Source organism: Stigmatopora argus, chromosome 22, assembly GCF_051989625.1.
Source record: "Stigmatopora argus isolate UIUO_Sarg chromosome 22, RoL_Sarg_1.0, whole genome shotgun sequence".
NCBI classification, from domain to species: Eukaryota; Metazoa; Chordata; class Actinopteri; order Syngnathiformes; family Syngnathidae; genus Stigmatopora; species Stigmatopora argus.
Window position 1 is genome coordinate 4,368,122 of NC_135408.1, and position 19,890 is coordinate 4,388,011.

The 19,890-nt window shown below is 38.3% G+C and overlaps 1 protein-coding gene across 6 annotated transcripts in view; it reads left to right on the forward strand.

Annotated features, from left to right (window-relative positions):
* The window catches only part of LOC144067843 (neurexin-2-like), a 163,873-nt gene that overhangs the window by 125,111 nt on the left and 18,872 nt on the right, over positions 1 to 19,890 (forward strand). For 3 of the 6 annotated variants that reach the window (XM_077591839.1, XM_077591840.1, XM_077591841.1), the window contains one exon: positions 15,710 to 15,891. In XM_077591839.1, coding sequence (XP_077447965.1) covers positions 15,710 to 15,891 — 182 coding nt within the window. Of the gene's footprint in view, positions 1 to 668; positions 2,127 to 15,709; positions 15,892 to 19,890 lie in introns of those variants that run through there. The other 3 variants (XM_077591842.1, XM_077591844.1, XM_077591843.1) reach the window with 2 other exon arrangements.

The window sequence follows — 19,890 nt, forward strand, 5'->3', positions numbered from 1 at the left end:
CAATATCCTGACTGATATTTTAGAAATAACAATAACCATCAGCATGTTTTCTCGGTAAAGGAAATAATGGGAATAATAGCGTGATCCCAACTAATGAATGAGTTAATTGAAAGGCATCTCTCCCTACCACTTTTTCATTCATTGTTCAAGTCCCCTAGCTATATTCGTACCGGGGCTGAAATTTCCGTCGCATTGACAAAGCTGCACATCCCCAAGGCTCCAATCATGTATCTTTTTTTACTGCAGATGTTTACTGCACAAGAGTTGTATTATAAGCTGCATGGTATCAAATTGTCAAGTATATCTGCATCCATCACGCCAGCCTATTATAGCTCTCGATGTTAACATTGTGTCCATATCACTGGCCTTGTGTTCGCTTCTGTAACAGCACTGACAGCTCACCTAAATCAAGCTCCTCCTCTGCAGTATGATTCCTGCGTGTTACTGCCAGGACCTGCGAGCTGTGTATTTATTCACACAACCCATTTCCTTGCTTCACTATCCACCCCACTACCCCCACTAGCACCCCCCAACCCCCCCTCCCTTACTTCTCCCCACTCACTCGCACTCATCCTTTGGCCCCCACCCCCGGGGGCCCCTCCCTCCTATGCTCGCAGACTCGCTTTTCAGACAAACACATACACACAAAATAACACACATGCTGACAGCAGTATGCCTCAAGAAGATGCTCTTGTGTGGCGTTATTATTAGAACTCCAAAGTGTTGTTTTTGCCAAGCTTCGGGCTGTCCCGGAGTTTGACGTAGATTCCCGATAATAGATCAATATATACCTTCTTTTTTTTTTCCCTTTAATATTAGCGTTTTTGTTAGCGCGCTCTCTGTTTGGAGGAGACGCTTTCCGCTAGATATGCAAGGTTAAAAAGGAGGCAGCGCTGCAGATCTGAGGTAACTGGAGAGGGAAGAGAAACAGTAGCAGGAGAGGAATGCAGCAGTGATCTTGCTGCATGAGACTGAGCAGGTGGAGCACCAGAGGAGGACGGCGATATCCCGCCACATCTTTCGGAATTTCACCGCATCCTCCGTGGAAGGCGCCGAGGGACAGAGCACATTTATTTATTTTTCCGGATTTTCCTCCCTTTACTGTGCCGCTGCAGATGTCGCTCGCTCTCTTGCTCCATCACCACCTCATCTAGCGCCCCGTCCCCTCCTCCTCCTCCTCCATCCCAGCCTCCTCCCTCCCTTTTCTCCTTTGCTGTTCTCTTCCCCATCGCCGGCAAAAGGAGAACAAAAGTGCTGGTTCCCGCATCATCCCCAATCGCCCGCATCTTTTGCCGCTATTATTTTTATCCGCTCGTCCATTCGGCTTAGTGAAATGATCCGTTTTTCCACGGACGCTCGGAGTGGCTCTCGTCTTAGTGGGCATGCTCAGCTGCCCTCCAGCTCTACCTGTGGGCGATGGAGACTTTAATCGCACGTCGTATCTCGGCAAGCTTGCTGCCACTGCCTTGTTTCAAGCCTAAATGTTGCTTAGGCGGCGTGCCTCTTTAGTTGGATCCACCTCTCTTTTTATTTCCATTTGGATGTGCACCTTCCCAACGCCTTGGATATCCCACCAAATAATCCCCTTGGATGCTTTTTAACGCAGCGCCGAAAACACCTCGCTCTGGGAAAATGTTAGGATAAGTTTGTCGGCGGGCAGGCGAGCAGTCGGATTTGCGTTATTTCCATTCACTTTGGGTTATTTTTATCGCACGTTGAAGGGATTTTGCTTTTTATTATTCGCCGCCAAGTCCCCAAGTCAGCAAAAGGATTATAAACGCAATGTCCTCAATTCTCTGAGAAGCGCTGTGGTCCTCTAGCAGAACTCCGAAAGGCCCAAACACGTTCGAGCGGTCAGTCTTCGGCCCATGTGGAAATGATGGGTGGACTCTCCGCAGCACCCTTTGGGAGGACCTGGGCCGAGTGGAGCCTCAGCATGGGTCTAAGTTACTGTTCCAGACTGGCCCTCTGGCTCGCCTTGATTATAGTACTGCCTATCCAAACTGGAACGGCACGTGTCTCTTCTAGCCTCAGCACCACGCACCATGTCCACCATTTCCACAACAAGCATGGTACCGTTCCTATTGCCATCAACAGGATGCCCTTTCTTACCAGAGGGGGCCACGGTAAGACAAATTGAAAGAAATCGCAGCAATTTGGGGGGAAAAAAACAAAAAACGTAGACAGTAATGGTTGGGTGTCGTCTACGTGCTGCAGCTTGTGCATCATTAAAAGCTCTGTAAGCACGTCAACGTCACGTCAGTCGTGTTCCCTCTTTTCCAAAAGATGCCGACTAACAGAATCAATGGAGACATGTTGTATTGTCACATCATACGTGCTTTGTGTGTTTGGGGGGAATCCAATTAAGGCAAAGTATGCTCTTTGTACGTCGAACGATGTTAAGAAATGACCTATCCTCTTCCATTAACATCAATCACGCAACGCTTCTCAAAGCACTGAAACCGGAGCTCCTTTTTTTATTGCACTTTGGAAGACGCCTTTCCTAATGCTCACTTTTATATCCTGTAAAATAGCACCCCGGTGAATTTGTCTTTTTTTTCTCGCGGCAGTTTTGTCAGCCCTTTAAAAAAAGGGGCTCACAATGTGATGAATGACATCAGCCCTATTACTGTAGTCCAATGGTTTGGTATAGATTTTACAGGCGACGCGACGCTTATGATCAAACAAACCTGTTTAAAAACACTTCAAAGAACTCACTGATAAATTTTCAATTAGCCTTATTGTAGGATTGCTGCTGCCTGCTTCATCTGAAGTACTGTACGTGCCTCACTGAAAAGCTTTAGTGCAACATAAATTCCTCGCTCATCAGAATGTTTTGTGGGCTGTTTGGCATTTTTCACAAGTGTGTATTATTGCAGGAAATCATGACTGTTGAAATAGCTTAGCCTCTATAAAAATAACATTTGGATTTGTTGCAAAACTGTAGTCGTCATAACTTTGAGGGTGTGTGGAGGATGTTAAACTTAACAAGATGACAATGTATGAACATTTTCAGTTGTCACTCAAAACAGTGCTCGTTTTCATCATGAGGGCTGTATAGAATACGCGTGAATGAGCGTTTAAACGGCTAAAATTTCAAGGGCGGCCTTCTTTAAGTAAAGAGTACATTACTGTCAGTCGCCACGGCCATTATTAGAAAGTGTTTTATTCTCTGTATGGGGAGACCAGCGTTAACATCGCCACTGTCTGACAGTTTGATAGACGCTTTGCTGCACTAAAAGATCATGCAATAAGGCAGCTACCTCAAAATTCAATTTAAGTGCCTTTTCTACTTTTTTTTCGTTTTTTGCTTGGGCCAAAAACTCACATGGAATTAATAACGATTCCACAGGGCGCAGGCTAGTACAATCTTCTGCCAGCCCTCACTTAATGTTTTCTATAAAGGTTAAAAGTCCATATCTTGCTGGTAATGGAAATATACTTTCCATTTGTCCAAAATGTGAGCTACCTGAGTGCACTGACAATAAAAAAAACTCATTTGAGGAAGAGGCTAAATGGAGAATTTCTTGAATCAAGTGAACCCAATGAGTTTTGTGCAGCAGCAAAATACGTGTGGACAAAAATATCAAACGGTTCCCAATACAATTGTGGCACAATAAGCAACAGGCAAAAGCCTATCTATTAAGAAATGTGTTCTGCTTCCATTCCAGAACATTTTTCCCCTCCAGCATTTTACTTTCAGCAACGATCTTCATGAACATTCTGCCAAATTGCTTCTGGCATTTTAAGATATTTCATGTTTTCACTTTATATACGCCAAAGTCTTTCTCCAGTATTCTAAAACACTTTTTCCTAACATTCAAGATTAAAACATCTTAGACACTGTTTATTGGTGTTGAAATTGATGCCCCCTGCTGTATAAAGGTTTTCCCCTGAAGTTAAAGCAACAAATATCTTCCCTGTATTGTTGTCAAATTCCTCTCTTCACCACTCTATGTTCAAAAATGTTGTCTTGATCATTTTAACACATCATCTTAAACATTTGAAAATGCTTCTCCTCACACTTAAAAGTCTGTTGGATAGGCTGATATGCTTTTCTCACACATTTGAGGTCGTCCTTCTGCACAACAATCCCGCTAATATTCCAAAATTAGCATTATAGAACACTTCACTCTAAACATTCAAGGACGTTTTTTTTCCTCAAACATTCCAAAATCCTCTCTTTAACACAAACACTTCTCTTCTTGAATTCTAACACATACTTTATTCCCTTGCTAGCAAATAGCACCTCAAAGAATAACCATCAAAATATAGCTAACATGAGAAGAAATGAAATGCAGTAGTGTAGTAGAGTTAAGGCATTCACCGACAACTTTTTTGGAAGATTGGTATTCTGACAACGCCGAGTATTTTTACTGAATTTAATTTGGTCACAAAAGATCATACATTTAAAAAATGGAAAAACTGCACTTCTACCATGGGGTACTTGGATGTTTGGTCGAAAGACGTTTGGTCCCCGGACGTTTGGTCCCCGGACGTTTGGTCCCGGACATTTGGTCGACCGGACGTTTGGTCGACCGGACGTTTGGTCGACCGGACGTTTGGTCGATCGGACGTTTGGTCGACCGGACATTCGGTCGACCGGACGTTTGGTAGAACGGACGTTCGGTAGAACGGACGTTCGGTAGAACGGACGTTCGGTAGAACGGACGTTCGGTAGAACGGACGTTTGGTCGACCGGAGGTTTGGTCGACCGGACGTTTGGTCGACCGGACGTTTGGTCGACCGGACGTTTGGTCGATCGGACGTTTGGTCGACCGGACGTTCGGTAGAACGGACGTTTGGTAGAACGGACGTTTGGTAGAACGGACGTTTGGTCGACCGGACGTTTGGTCGACCGGACGTTTGGTCGACCGGACGTTTGGTCGACCGGACGTTTGGTCGAACGGACGTTTGGTCGAACGGACGTTTGGTCGCCGGGTTGTTACTGTTGAAACCAGCTCTCAAAATTATAATCATGAGAGAGAGAGTGAGTTTAATATCTAAATATCTAATATCAAAATATCAACAGTAAACTCTGTCATAATTTGACAGCGAGCGAACCCGGCGACCAAACGTCTGTTCTACCAAACGTCCGTTCTACCAAACGTCCGGGGACCAAACGTCTTTCGACGAAACGTCCGGTCACGCTACCATGGTACTTCCGATTGAGATGACTTTTCTAAAATTAAAGTAGAGGAAGAAACAATAAAAAAGGGGGTATTGTGATATACAAGAGGAACGAAAACAGGCTTTAAAATATCAGGATTTATTGTGCCTTTTACTAAAGCTCAAATTTGAATTACCTTATATACTGACTTGCAAATGAATATCAGTGTAAAATATAAAAAAGAACAGAAGACTCAAATAAAAACACAAGAATAAAATAGCACATTAGGCTTAATGGATGAGAAATCAGGCATAATCAATGTCACTGCTGCCTTCAAGAAAACCGATATTATAAATAAACAACCTTTCCACGAATGTGAATTGCTCCAGCGGCGCAACGACCCTTGAGGGTGAAATGAGTTTCTCCAAAGGAATATGAATGATAAAAATCCATTGAGGAAAGCGCGTCTGTAAATTGGATAGAAAAGACTCAACAAGGTCATCACACCATCTTGTGGCGTTTGCTATCGGTTTTAATTGTGAGCATCATGATGTTTGCTCTTCTAAAGGATGGCTCTCATTTTCTGCTTTCGCTTTTATCATCGCAGCAAACCATTTAAACTTGTCCATGAATGTTATCTGGAATGGTCATGAACACTTGTCTTATGCTTTGCTGTAGGAATTTGTTGGAAAGCCCTTAAATTAGAGTAGTGGCAGCTATAATTGACCGCCTACTCCTCCCAGTTTAAATGGTTTGAACATCTTTCAGTGGCAGCAACAAAACAACAGGCAAATGTAACAATTTACCTTTGTAACTTGCTAACTTTGTAGTCAAAGATGGAAAGCAGAGAGGGTTGAAAGGATAGTGTTAGAACTGCTTTTTATGTATTGATGCCTGACAATCTGACTCTCGTATCATCAACAAAGCCTTAAAGTCCCACTACCATGAGCTTGTACACAGTAGTTGATAGGTTCACCATATAGGTATTCCCAAATATTTACCTTTCAACAAAAGAGGCATCTGAACTCATCCGTATTTCTTGCAAGAAGAGAATCGATCCACACGCGTCTCCGGTCAAGATCATTCTGATGACTCGATGTCTCGCTTACTAATTTATTCATAAGATTTAACACCATGCCCCACAGAAGTCTAAACATTTTTAGAGTCTCATAACAATGTATCTCAATTCTCAAAACAATTGTAGGTCTGTCGAATCTTCCCAAAAGTTTTGATGTGAACCATCTTGAGAAGCCGATGCTTCCCAAAACAATCCACAGTTCCCAAGAGCGCTTGTTGTGAACCATCTTGAAAAGCCGATGCTTCCCAAAACAGTCCACAGTTCGATGTGAACCATCTTGATGCTTCCCAAAACAATTTACCATTCTCTTGATGTGAACCATAGTCTCGAGAAGTCCAGGTGCAAAAGGGGAGTGACCTCCAAAGTTGTTTTGGTTAACTTTGGAGCGAGCATTTCTCTTCCAAGAGATGTATTAAAATGCCTTTTATTAATGTCAATAAGCTTCATTTCAAGCACATATATATAATGATTATATGCCAAGCAAATTTATAATAATGATAAACCTAACATTCCCCCCTGTTATTATATATTGGTATGCAATCCCATAATCATTTTTTATTTATGATACATGATTAAATCACAATTTACAGATAAATGGTCAAGGCTCACAAAGCTCCATGACTATTGAAATTGTACAATAAAAGTAATTGACCTAATGGTTTGCTTCTGCATTGTTGAAACCAATGACACAGTCGAAGGTAAGGGTCTGACTCAATGGAAAACAGGATGCGAGACTCATTGTTTTTTGCACTTTAGGCGATGTTGACGCCAGCTAAGGCCCTATTGCTACAGTTCATTGTGAATAATTCTTCATTGCGAGGGCAATTTGTCACCTGATCAAAGACCTCCCCAGTAAAATGTTTTAATCCAAACAATGTAATAGGCTACTAACCAGATTGTCCACTTTCTTCTATTGTGGACAATTTACCTAGTTTACCGCTTGTTCGGATGGAAAAATAAGTAAAGGCTTATATCGCCAGTGTTCAGGTTGGAACACTGGCCGATTGCCCTCCGAGCCAGGAATGACGCTGCTGACCGTTAGAATACAACAAATTGGTCTCAAAGATGCAGGGCAATGCATCAACCCTTACATGACTATTTGCGTCAAAGATTTGAATGGGGTAGATTTGAACCCTGTGCAGGACACCCCATTGGCCACTAAAAAGGAGAACATCTACATCCATTTCAGTATGGACGTCGAGATCCAAAGGCATCTGGAAAAACTATCTAAAGGGGCAGCTATTTTCTTTGAATTCAAGCACTACAAACCCAAGAAGAGGTTTACCAGCACAACATGTTTTGTCCGGATTGTCCAATTTCTTCTATTGTGGACAATTTACCTAGTTTACCGCTTGTTCAGATGGAAAAATACGTAAAGGCTTATATCGCCAATGTTCAGGTTGGCCGCAACAGCAATGAAGCCTAACACTCACTCACTCTGACTTCCTGGTCAAAAGCAAAATGGGATTAAGACTGTGTTTATTTTACGGAGAAAAGGACTTTGAGTTGTGGTCTAATGTAATCAAATTCAGTGAAGTAGCTACTGAAATGTGTGTGGGACTTTAAATTGTGGTGTAAAAGGCTGTTATTGAATGTCATGGCAGACTAGTGACACTACCATCATCTGGCTTCAAGGGTTTTAAATATACAGTAGGTGCATTGCCTTGTCTCGAGAGGTCTCACATTTGCATAACGGAGGTCTGCTCAGAGGTTGATCCATTACGACAGGAGGTTAACGGTATTGTCCTTTTGCTGAAAGACAAAAGGAGTATCCACGTCTGTAGCCTTTTGTTCGTTCAAACCTGTCTGATGTACTCAGGAATGCACAGAAAGTAGCAAAGGTTTCCGATAGTCCAACAGACACAATTTTCCACCATTTCATCCACTTTTTTCTTTAACTATTATTTTTACTGCATGCTATTTTCTCCGTTTAAGGATTCTCTCTTTTTTTCTATTTTTTTTCTAGTACAGTGCATTATTTGGAATATTATGTTTGATGATAAAGCTTTTAACCATACTCAAGTCTGAAAATATCCAACACAAATTCCAATGAAGTTGTGACAGTGTTAAATATACATAAAAACAGAATACAATGATTTGCAAAACAACCTATGTTTAATCAAATACACTCTAGATATTAAATTTAATGTTTAAAATGATAAACATAGTTTTTTGGGCAATTATTGTATTCTCTTTTCATTTATGTTTAACTTGATTGGAATTGGGGTTGTAAAGAAATAAACACAAAAGGGTAGTTCATAATATTTAATGGTTGAAGATCCTTTATTCAATAAACTCCTCGTCACTCTTGATTAGCTGCAGACTGTATTAAAATGCTCCAAGTATCTTAGATTTAGACAAACCATTCAAGTGAAAGCTCATTTAGCATTTTTGTATGATCGTTAAAGATAATTCATTTTATTGATTGTCTTTACAGGAAATTGTCTCTTGCCGCAACCACATTTAAAGTCCAAGACAAAAAGAAAGCATTAAGATGCTGATAAAATCAAGAAATACAAAACAATAAAAATAGGTTCGGCAAATCTCTCGCTTTCAAAGTAAATATTAGATCCAAAGGGATTTTTTTTTTCAATCTTGACATAGAATCTCACAATTTTAACAGATTTTTGTCATGATTACAAAGGCTTTTCTTTGAGGTATTTACCCATTCACTTTGAGATTTAAAAAGCCTCTTTTTATGAAATTGTCCATGAACCCTGTCGCCATTTTCTCTTTTCAACGCCATCATTTAAAGTGAATAGCATATGTGCTCTTAGTCAGGCTTCGGGCTGAACTATTCATTTTCATCATTTGACTTAGCCAAATTTAATAGAGCATGAAACAAGTGGGCTTCAAATGTCATAAGTCAGATGACAAAATCAGACTTAATATCGCTCGGTAATTCTCAGCCGCCGCAAGAAATGCTGACAGTTTTAGAGTTTAATGAGAATTTATATTCTTAATCAATCAGCTTGTTTGTTTATTTTTCTCTCCTATTAAATTCCGCGGCGCTGTTTTTTCTGCATAATGATTCAACAGTTTATCCTAAATTATTTTGTCATCCTGGCCCTGCTGGGGGGCTGGCGGGTTAATTAGGGGAAGTTTATCGACTTCTAAAATATCTCTTTAGAACATCATGTAGTCAGATCTGAAAATTTTTACTTGCATCAAATATGAACACTATATTAAAACTGAAGTCTGTTTCAGCGCAATTCTGCTGCAACCACTATAATTAAACTTTAATCGAATATGGTGTTAAATTTAGAGCTCATTGTCAGTGTATGTCAAAACCAAGTTATTTTTTAAGCGCTAGTGTAGCATATTCAAAATCTATTGGATCTCAAATGTATGTAAATTGAATTCAGAGACATTTAAACCTGTTATGTGAAAGCCAATATGTCAATACATTAATACATTGTGAGATATAACATCATTCTTGTGACTGTCACTATACATCATTGACAAAGATGAGATATTAATTGTAGGAAATAAATTAGATATTTTAACCAGTTAAATGGAATTTGATACACACTAATGTACCAAAGTAGCTGCTAAATTTCCAACGTATTGAAGTTTCTAGGAATTATTAAAATGCTGTGTTGGTTTGTTTTTATGCCATGTTTATTTAGTGTGATTCATTATTCACGTGGTTCCTATACATAAATCATTTGTACAAGCCAGCACTCATTAATTTGAGCTGCAGGAATCATCCGTTTTTTTGTCAGCAAGCTCAGGTGGTTTTTATTTTTTTCCTTTTTCTTCTTTGCGCCAAAGAGTGAAGCGTGATGCAAATTACCACCAGCATGTGCAGCCTATCGCTTATTGCCTCTTGTGTTGTACACTCAGTAGGCCGACAGCACAAAGGAGAAAGGACGGAACGTTTTTGAGTGGGTAGTCAATCCAACGTGGCATAGAAAACCATCCATAATGTTACAGTGGGCGCGCACATAACCACCAAGACGTTGCAGCTGAGCCCGGTTTGCGGAATTATTTAGAGCGTGACGGCTCCTGTAAAATAGGAATGGATCTATCACTTGATGAGTCTTGTGACCTGCATAACATATGTTGGCAAGAAAAGCCTATGTATATACTCGCACTCAGGATTGTGTTGGGCGCTGTTAGATAAGGTTTCCATGTCTGTTTTTTTTTTCTATTATATATATATATATATATATATATATATATATATATATATATATATATATATATATATATATATATATATATATATATATATATATATATTAGATTAAATAACTTAATTCATTACGTATTCGGGAAATTTCACTGTCACAGTAGCAAGAGGGTGAGAATACAGACACAGGAAAATTCATTATACATTATACATTTTATATATATATATATATATATATATGGACTGTAAAAATGTTTTGTCTAACAATCATTAGGGTACCTTTAAGGTGCTTATTTATAAAAAATATATGTATGTATGTATGCATGCACACATATATATATATATATATATATATATATATATATATATATACATACCTATATGTACCTTTAAGGTGCTTATTTACAAAAATATATATGTAGATGTATGCATATATATATATATATATATATATATATATATATGCATACATACATCTATATATATATATTTTATGAATAAGCACCTTAAAGGTACCAATATGATTGTTAGACATAAAACATTTTTACAGTGCATAAGAGAGAGCTACTTTAAAAACAAATATGTTATGTGCCCTGAGATGAGAAGCACCCTCCTGTGAAGTGAACAGCCGTAAAAAAAAGAAGAAATAATGAGAGGTGTATCATACGATGCAAGAAATTTACCTTTTATAGCAATACTAGTTTCATCAAGACTTGTTTATTGCTTAATTTAGTCATTATTAAGTCGCTGACGTTGTAGCTCCTGACTTCAGTGGACGCAGCATGGGATCAATTCCCACTCAGTAGCAGTTTGATTGGGAGTGTGACTGGTTTTCTGTCTCTGCGTGTGTGCCCTCTGACTGACTGGCAACCAGTTTAGGGTGTACTACTCTGCCTTTTTGCTCCAAGTCTGCTGGGAGCCTCCAGCACCCTGCGACCCTGACCACAATAAGCGATGTTCAAAATGAAGGAATTATTCATTATCCAGTCCGCTTATCCTCACAAGGGTCCTGAGGGTGCTGGAGCCTATCCCAGCTAACAATGGGTTATAGGCAGGACACACCCTGAATTGGTTCCCAGCCAATCGCAGGGCACATTGAGATTGACAACCACGCACACAGTCACTCATACCTACAGACAAGTTGGAGTGTTCAATCAGCCTACCATGCTTGTTTTTGGGATGTGGGAGGAAACCGGAGTACCCGGAGAAAATCCACACTGCCACTGGGAGAATTCCACACAGGAAGCCCGGAACCCACCCGAGATTGAATACTCAATGTCAGAACTATAGGGCAAATGTGCAATTAACTCGCCCACTGTGCCGTCTAATATTTGTTTAGTATATTAGCTAAATTGATGCACATCTATGGCAATTTAGGATTGGTAAAAAGAGATGTAACAATCAGGCTGGAGGGAGTCATGTTACGCTTTGCTTTCTATGAGTTACTGTCTCTCCTGGTTCATTTATCACTTTTAAAATTGGTCTGAATGAAAATGATTAAGATGTTGTCTTCAAATTTCATATGTGCAATGGTCCATCAGTATAAATTCTGAGCAAGTGCTCCTCTGTCGTTGTTGTATCCATTCACCCTTTCTCACAACCACTTATTCTGTGCATTCATTCCTATTTGTTACAATATATTGCAGGGAAGGTAGTCATTTACTGCGGAGTTGTTGTGACAATAAACAATAGGTTTGCTAAGGTGTCTTTTAAACTGCACGATGGATATTCTAGGCTAAACGTTCTATGTGGAATTCTGTCTTCGCCTCGCAGGATTTAGTGCCACAATAAACAAAAGTATGTGTCTTTTGCAAATCAAGATAAACACTGATGCGTTAAATTAAAAGGTCTTCAAAATGGACTAAGCATAGACTCGCTGAAATTGTGACAATTTTATAAGTTGATGTGAAAAAAAAATTATGAAAGCCTTTTTTGAACGATTCCTTTTTGTATTAGTTGAAATCTCAAGTCAAATTCCAATATTTGAGAGTCTCCGCAATTCCAAAAAAGTTGTTGCACTGTCAAACCCAGTGACAAAATTACAGTACCTTTTATGTAGTCATGGAGGGAAGAGTTGTGAACTTTGAATGTCTTAATTTCATAAAATTGTGCTTAAATGTGCTATTAATTGGTGGGCATGTCCGAAAAATGAAAATGACTGCACTAACGTAATTCTACAAGTGGAGAAAATATATTTGGCACTCAAATCTGGCAGTAAAAAGTCTGTGGAGAGCAAATTAGCAGACTACAAAAATCTGTGGCTCATTCTAGGTGTGAGATCTTCTCTTCGATATTTTTAGAGGGGGTTGGTGGGGGGGTCAAGGCCCTTGAGAAGGAAGACTAATATAAAATTTTATTATTAATTGAATTGAATTGAATGCTTTTATTGCCATTATGCAAGTATAATGGGTACTCGGACGTTTCGTCGAAAGACGTTTGGTCCCCGGACGTTTGGTCGACCGGACGTTTGGTAGAACGGACGTTTGGTCGCCGGGTTCGCGGGTCCCGAGGTTTGAGTCACGAGATTTTCATTTGTTTAACCCTAACCCTTTTCACTCAATGTTAAATAATAGTCATTAAATCCCTATTCACCCAATGTTAAAATCTATCAATTGCATGCGAACCCGTTCTACCAAACGTCCGTTCTACCAAACGTCCGTTCGACCAAACGTCCGGGGACCAAACGTCCGGGGACCAAACGTCCAGGGACCAAACGTCCGGGGACCAAACGTCCGGGGACCAAACGTCTTTCGACGAAACGTCCAGTCATGAGTATAATGAGATTTAAAGCTTTCACCACATAGTGCACAAATAACAAGAACAAACTGAAAAATAAATAAGAAATAAATAAATAAGTAGTCCAAGTGAGATCAGCAGAGCAGAGTGGCCTTGTTTCGTCTGAAGTCCAGGATGAGTTCAATGGTTTTGGAGACGTTCAGCGCCGAGTTGTTGAGATGCACACCACTCGCTGAGTCTATGGACTCAACAACAAACCAACAAACACATAGATAATCAATATATTGTAATGGTAAGTAAATAATCAAGAAATATTCATAGAAAAATAGCCTTCTCTAGGTGGACTGTAAACAGTTTTACATTGAGAGCATTGAAATAATTAAGACTCCATTATTTTTGCAGCCAAATACACAGTTATCACTTGCTTCAACAACATTAAGATTTCAAATTGAGATGATTACTTTGCTGCCATAAATCGAAGTGAAGTGAAACTCAAGTGTTTCTCGCTGGCGCTGTAGTGAGTAATCACGAACATGGCTGGGCAGGAATGTGAGGTTGTGTGAATAATTCACAGCAGTCTGAAGTGAAAGAAAAAAACGGAAGAGTGACTTCAGTGAATAGAAAAGAGGGCAGAGTGGGGCCAGATGTAGATTACATTGAGTCCAAGAAAGAAAGCAATAGAGATATCCTACTGCAACTCCATCATGTAACTAATGTCCTGGACTCACATTTGACTACAAATCCGTGATATTAATTAAGATTAGCCTGTTAAGAGAAAAGAAGAAAAGAAGAAAGTCCCCGACAGTGTAAGAATCTGCCCTTTAATTAAATTCCAAGTGATATTCAAGCCTTTGGAGGTCTTTGAGTATCAGGCAGGAGTTAGCTGCTATCAATAAGAAACCTTTGTGGCAACTGGTCATTATGCTCTGCTGAAGGCTACTTTCAAGTTTCATTCAATAAATTCAGGCTCCAATGAAGTGTTTCTCTGTTTGCTTTAGTGTGTCACTTTTGAGGAATATCCACCTGACGGCCCCAAATGCTTGTTTTATGAGCTTTTAATAATAACACACATTTCCGTTGTACTTTTTGAGGTATTTGTCATTCCTATGGAGTGGCGTTTTCACATCACACTGCAATGGCGAAGACATCTCTGTCACATCGTGTTTGCCTCCAGCCCCTCAAATCGAGGCTCTTAAAGTGCATCACTCGCCCACTGCCCGCCCCACCCCCATTGCTCCATCCTCCTGAAAAATGATTTGAACTACTAGTGTTGTTCTTAAACTGTGGTTGAACTTTGTGGCTCTTTTTAATAATTTTGTATATTTACACTTCTGCCCCAATCAAACTACAGTATATTTAGATGAGTCTCTTTCATCCATATCTTAATGTTGACAAAAAAATCCTTTTCAGGTTATATATATATATATATATATATATATATAGATAGATAGATAGATATATATATATATATATATATATGTATGTATGTGTGTATATATATATATATATGTATATATATATATATATGTATATATATGTATATATGTATATATATATGTGTATATATATGTATATATGTATGTATATATGTATGTATATATGTATATATATATATGTATGTATATGTATGTATGTATGTATGTATGTATATGTATGTATATATATGTATATATATGTATATGTATATATATACATATATATGTATATATGTATGTATATATGTATATATGTATGTATATATGTATGTATATGTATATATGTATATATGTATATATGTATATATGTATATATGTGTATATGTGTATATGTGTATATGTGTATATGTGTATATGTGTATATGTGTATATGTGTATATGTGTATATGTGTATATGTGTATATGTGTATATGTGTATATGTGTATATGTGTATATGTGTATATGTGTATATGTGTATATGTGTATATGTGTATATGTGTATATGTGTATATGTGTATATGTGTATATGTGTATATGTGTATATGTGTATATGTGTATATGTGTATATGTGTATATGTGTATATGTGTATATGTGTATATGTGTATATGTGTATATGTGTATATGTGTATATGTGTATATATGTATATGTATATATGTATATGTATATATATATATATATGTATATATATGTATATATGTGTATATATATATGTGTATATATATATATATATAAAGTAAAGAACATCAACTCCTCTAAATGGATCCCTGAATGCTACTTTTATTACCTTTATTTGCTGCTGTTATTTAAGAAAAATCTCACTAAAGCATGAACGTTGCATCTTTAATACTTTTGCTACAGTAATTGAATTTATCTTGAGTGATATTATCACATTACAACATGTCCTCAACGGAAAAATAACACCCTTCAGTGGTACTTTTTGCATAATGTATGCATAGATGGATTCACAGATTCGCCTTGTAAAAGAACCGTGAGTCAGACGTACTAATTTTCATCATGTTGTTAGGTGTTGATTAAAAAAGAGAATTATTTTTTTGTAATGGTGGACATTTTTTACAGGCACTTCGCCTTTTCAAATATTTGTCCTCGATTGTCGGACTGAAAGAACAAGCTAACCAAAAGGAAGGTGGTTTAAAAAAGGGTTGCTTACAAGTCTCTTTTTTCCCCCAACACAGCTGGAACGACATACATCTTCGGGAAAGGGGGCGCTCTCATCACGTTCACTTGGGCCCCTAATGAGCGGCCCAGCACCAGGGCCGACAGGCTCGCCGTGGGCTTCAGTAGCCTGCAAAAGGACGCCATTTTGGTGCGGGTGGAGAGCACCCACGGGCTCGGAGACTATCTTCAACTACACATAGTAAGTGCTTATATTTTTTTCTGATATTTTACCACATTGATTGTGAGTAGTGTTAGTCAACATTTTTTAACATATCAACCTATTTGTGATTTTAATTATTAATTTAGTTTCTAAATTATTCCCGATTCTACAAATACACCCATAACCATTGGCCCCAAGAAAACAAAGTATGCTTTTTAAGTCGATATTTAATATTTCAGTGTAGTGTCTCCGCTGAAACCATCCTAAAATGTAAGCCCTATGAACAAGAGTTGATGGAAGAGAAGGCATGATCACGTCATTAAATTAATAGACCAAAGATGCCAATGTTGAATACTCATAACACACAAAAAGCTATATATTTCCTCATCTTTTGTTTTTCAATCAAATGTCAAATGCCAAAACGAAAGAATAGTGCCAAAAAGAGTGTAATCTATTCACTTGATTATACATTTTACATAAATACTGTTGTTTAGTTTGGTTTTAATGTATAGTACGCATTGACAAATACCATGCTTTAGAATCGAGTCGTGAAAAAAAGTATCACAAAGTTCAAATAAAAATGTTTTGTTTGCTTGTGCGATGTGATATGGTAACAAATTTCACCGGAAAAATGAAAGTTTCCTCTATAAAGAATGGAAACCATACTGAAAAGATTGTAAACTTGGCAATTTGTATAACACAAATCGATCTGGCTCTACAAAAGACGCTCCAAAACGTTCCTTTGTTTGGCAAGTGACGTGAAGAAAACATGTCCCTGTTTGGAGACAGCAGCCAGAAAAAAAGAAACAAAATTCTGTGCTCCTCCACCAACGATTTGCACGTTTATTAATTTCTCATCAGGTCAAGAACAGTGCCAAGTTGCACCACGTGTCAGTTATTGGCAAGGCCTTGAGTGCTGACAAAAAAGCAGTTAAAAAAGTTATCAGCCAGCTAAGGGCAATAGGAATCCTTCAAAGGAGAAATGGAAAAATATCAACACGACCAGTTGTCTGGATTTTGCTATGACTTTGTAGGAAGCATAGAACTTTCATTTTAAAGATGAGGAAGCTGAGTGAGCAAGGGAACAAAGTCGATTTCAATCTATTGCTACTCAATCGCAAGCCCTATTTATTTTAATCTTTTTCCATAGCCACAATTAATAAAATCCACCAGTATCCAATCCCATCCTCTATGGTCTGTCGCTTTAAGCTTAATCACAATTGCAACAATGACCACAACAAAGCAGCAGGGTTTCGATCGTGATAAAGTACAACGTCTGTTGGTGAAACGGGCGACACTTCAACAGCTGTCATCAAGTGAGTCTGTTCTGGAGGGAAATCAGGCTTTTTAGTACATAGCTGTGGGACAGATGTGGTGTGAAGAAAACCAGAAGAGAGAGCTGTCAAATGTCTGCTGGTGGTGTAATAATTAAAATCACAGCTGCCTAATGTGGCCTTCAGTCGACTGCATATTTCGGTATTCCTGTTATTGAAACCATTTGAAACATTCATTGTATGAAAAGGTGCTAAGAAATACTACAGCAAGTGACTTTAAAATGATAGCAATCATATTTTTGACAGGAATCCATGCAAAAAAGGCATACGTAGATCTTTATTCATCTTCCTCTCTCAGCTGACTCCGCCCCGCTCGTGATGTCACAACCAGAAATGATCATCATGTGATGTCACAACCAGAATTGTTGGGAAAAAATAGTGGCTGTTCCCTGATGGATTGTTTTGATTGGAATAACTATGAAATGGTTAAAAAAAAAAAAGGTTGAGTTTGAGTGTAAAATTACATTAGTGCACTCATTTTCATTTTTTGATGAGATTACCATTTCACAGCACTTTTTTGTTTCTTTAAAAAAAAAAATGGAATACAGTACTTCTCAGATACTAATTTATTTGGCTGCGCTTTGCTTTAAAACATGAAGATTGCACCAAAAATACCATTCCACTGGAGTTGATGTTTTGCAAACAGATGGCTTTTTTCTTTTCCCTGGGATCAAGTCTCTTGTCACAGCTCCATGCACATGCTTACAGCTTGTAAGTGTCTTTTTTTCTCTTGAGGATGCCAACTTGTGCACAGATACTTTGACACATTGACACATTATTAAATGCTCAGGCAGAGAAGAAGCTCACAGAGTGTGCAGTTTCTCTGGCAAAGCGCTGAGATATAATGGATAGCATTCATATCTCTCATAAGACCAAGTCACTTTGGCCAATATGACTCAATTCAGGAGATAGAGTAGAATATATTGGAAATGTACTTAAATCCAGTAAAGTAAATACATTTAGGCCTATATCGGACTTAAATATAAATTATTTGTGACATATTGTCTTTTGACGTTCATTTTATATAACTTCTGGAGTCGTTTATAAATCAGGTTTTATGCCTACTCCAGTTGATTAAGTTCGCTGGACATCTGAAATTGTTCAGTTTAGTTTGTAGATTATTCTATAAGGGCTAATACTATTAGATTGGTAATGCAATATTTTTGGATAAAACTTGTGCGCTCTGATCATTGAGGGGAGTGACAGTGCAAAGATATTAGTGTGCCGGATATGGAATTTCTGAATATTCAATTTCTTTCATCTCCGAAAAAGGAACTTGGTCACAGTTGGGATTAAAGAAGACTTTAAACTGCTTTTATTTACCAGGTCCCTCAAGTTAACCACATTATCATGAGTCTTGTCGTTGTGTATGAAGAAATATTTTAGAGCTCTGTTCGGATTACGAGAGATAAAACAGCCGTAAATTGCCTCCACCAATGAGGCAGACTCCCACTTGACTTTTGAATATGGACTAAGAAACATAATCCATCTTTTAGCATCTTTAATAAGAAATTCTCATTGCGGGGGAATGTCATAATCAAACAGTCGACAGTGTTATCCGTGCATCATATAGACACCAACTTAAGCTGTAGGCAAAGTAATGCATACAGTGTACTTCAGCAGAAAATTCGGGTCCTTATAGAAGCAAACAGCAGACGCCATGTGTTTTTTTATGTCACACATCCTATAGGCTGCTTCAAGTAGAATCTTGAATACAAAAGGGAGCAAATGAATGTCATGGCAAAAGCCCTTTTCTTCAGGTCGCTTGGACAAGTGCGCTAGTTTTGCTTTGCCAGCACTTGAAAGGTTCTATAGGACTTTTTTTTGTTATATCAGTGAGTCAAGTGGAAAAGAAAAATACCCTTGCCAACATAGGAGATTTTATTATTGGCTAAATTAAACTCTGAGCTCGAGTTCATCCGTCGCTTGTATTTTAACAAAAGTGAATAGTCTACATGCTGAGGTCAATCAATCTAAAACAAGTCTGACCTTAAAAATGAGTCACAAAATGAAAGCCCAGTCGTATATTAGCAATTTCCTTTACTGGATCTGATCCCATGTTTTTCCTAGAGAAATCAAACTCATAGCCAAGTTCAGTAAATTGTGATTTAATTACAGCGGTAACTCTACTTGTGAGCGTTTCTACATACCAACGTAACATAATTTTAAGATGTATGTTTAAGTTTGTGTGTATGTATGTTTTCTCAGATGCCAAACGTTTGCCTGCTCTTTCACCTCTTTTTTTCCTTTCTGACATATTTCATCCAAAATTCAAAGTACATTCATCAATTTCAAACGGTTGAGGGGTATTATTGAGTACCTTGAAAAAGATACCTGCCAACTTCAGCCAATTTCTCCCCTTACTAATGATTACAATTCCCCTTATTAAGCGATAATAAACCGTACAAACACAATGTGGCACATATTTATTCACATCGGTTGCACTTAAGTCTAAAATTTTCCTCAAACTGGACGGCGCGCCCAATCAGTCGGTGCGCCTTTTGTATGCACTAAATTCAACATTCTGTAGATGTCTCTGTCAGCTTGACTGTCTGGGTACATTGCTTGCTGACGCACTATATTTATATAGTGAAAAGGGGCATGTGCATATCATGCTCAAAGCATGACAACATTAGCAATCGACGATTACATTTTTGTCTGCTACAAATGACCGAGACGAAACTGATTAGAGCCAAAATGGGGA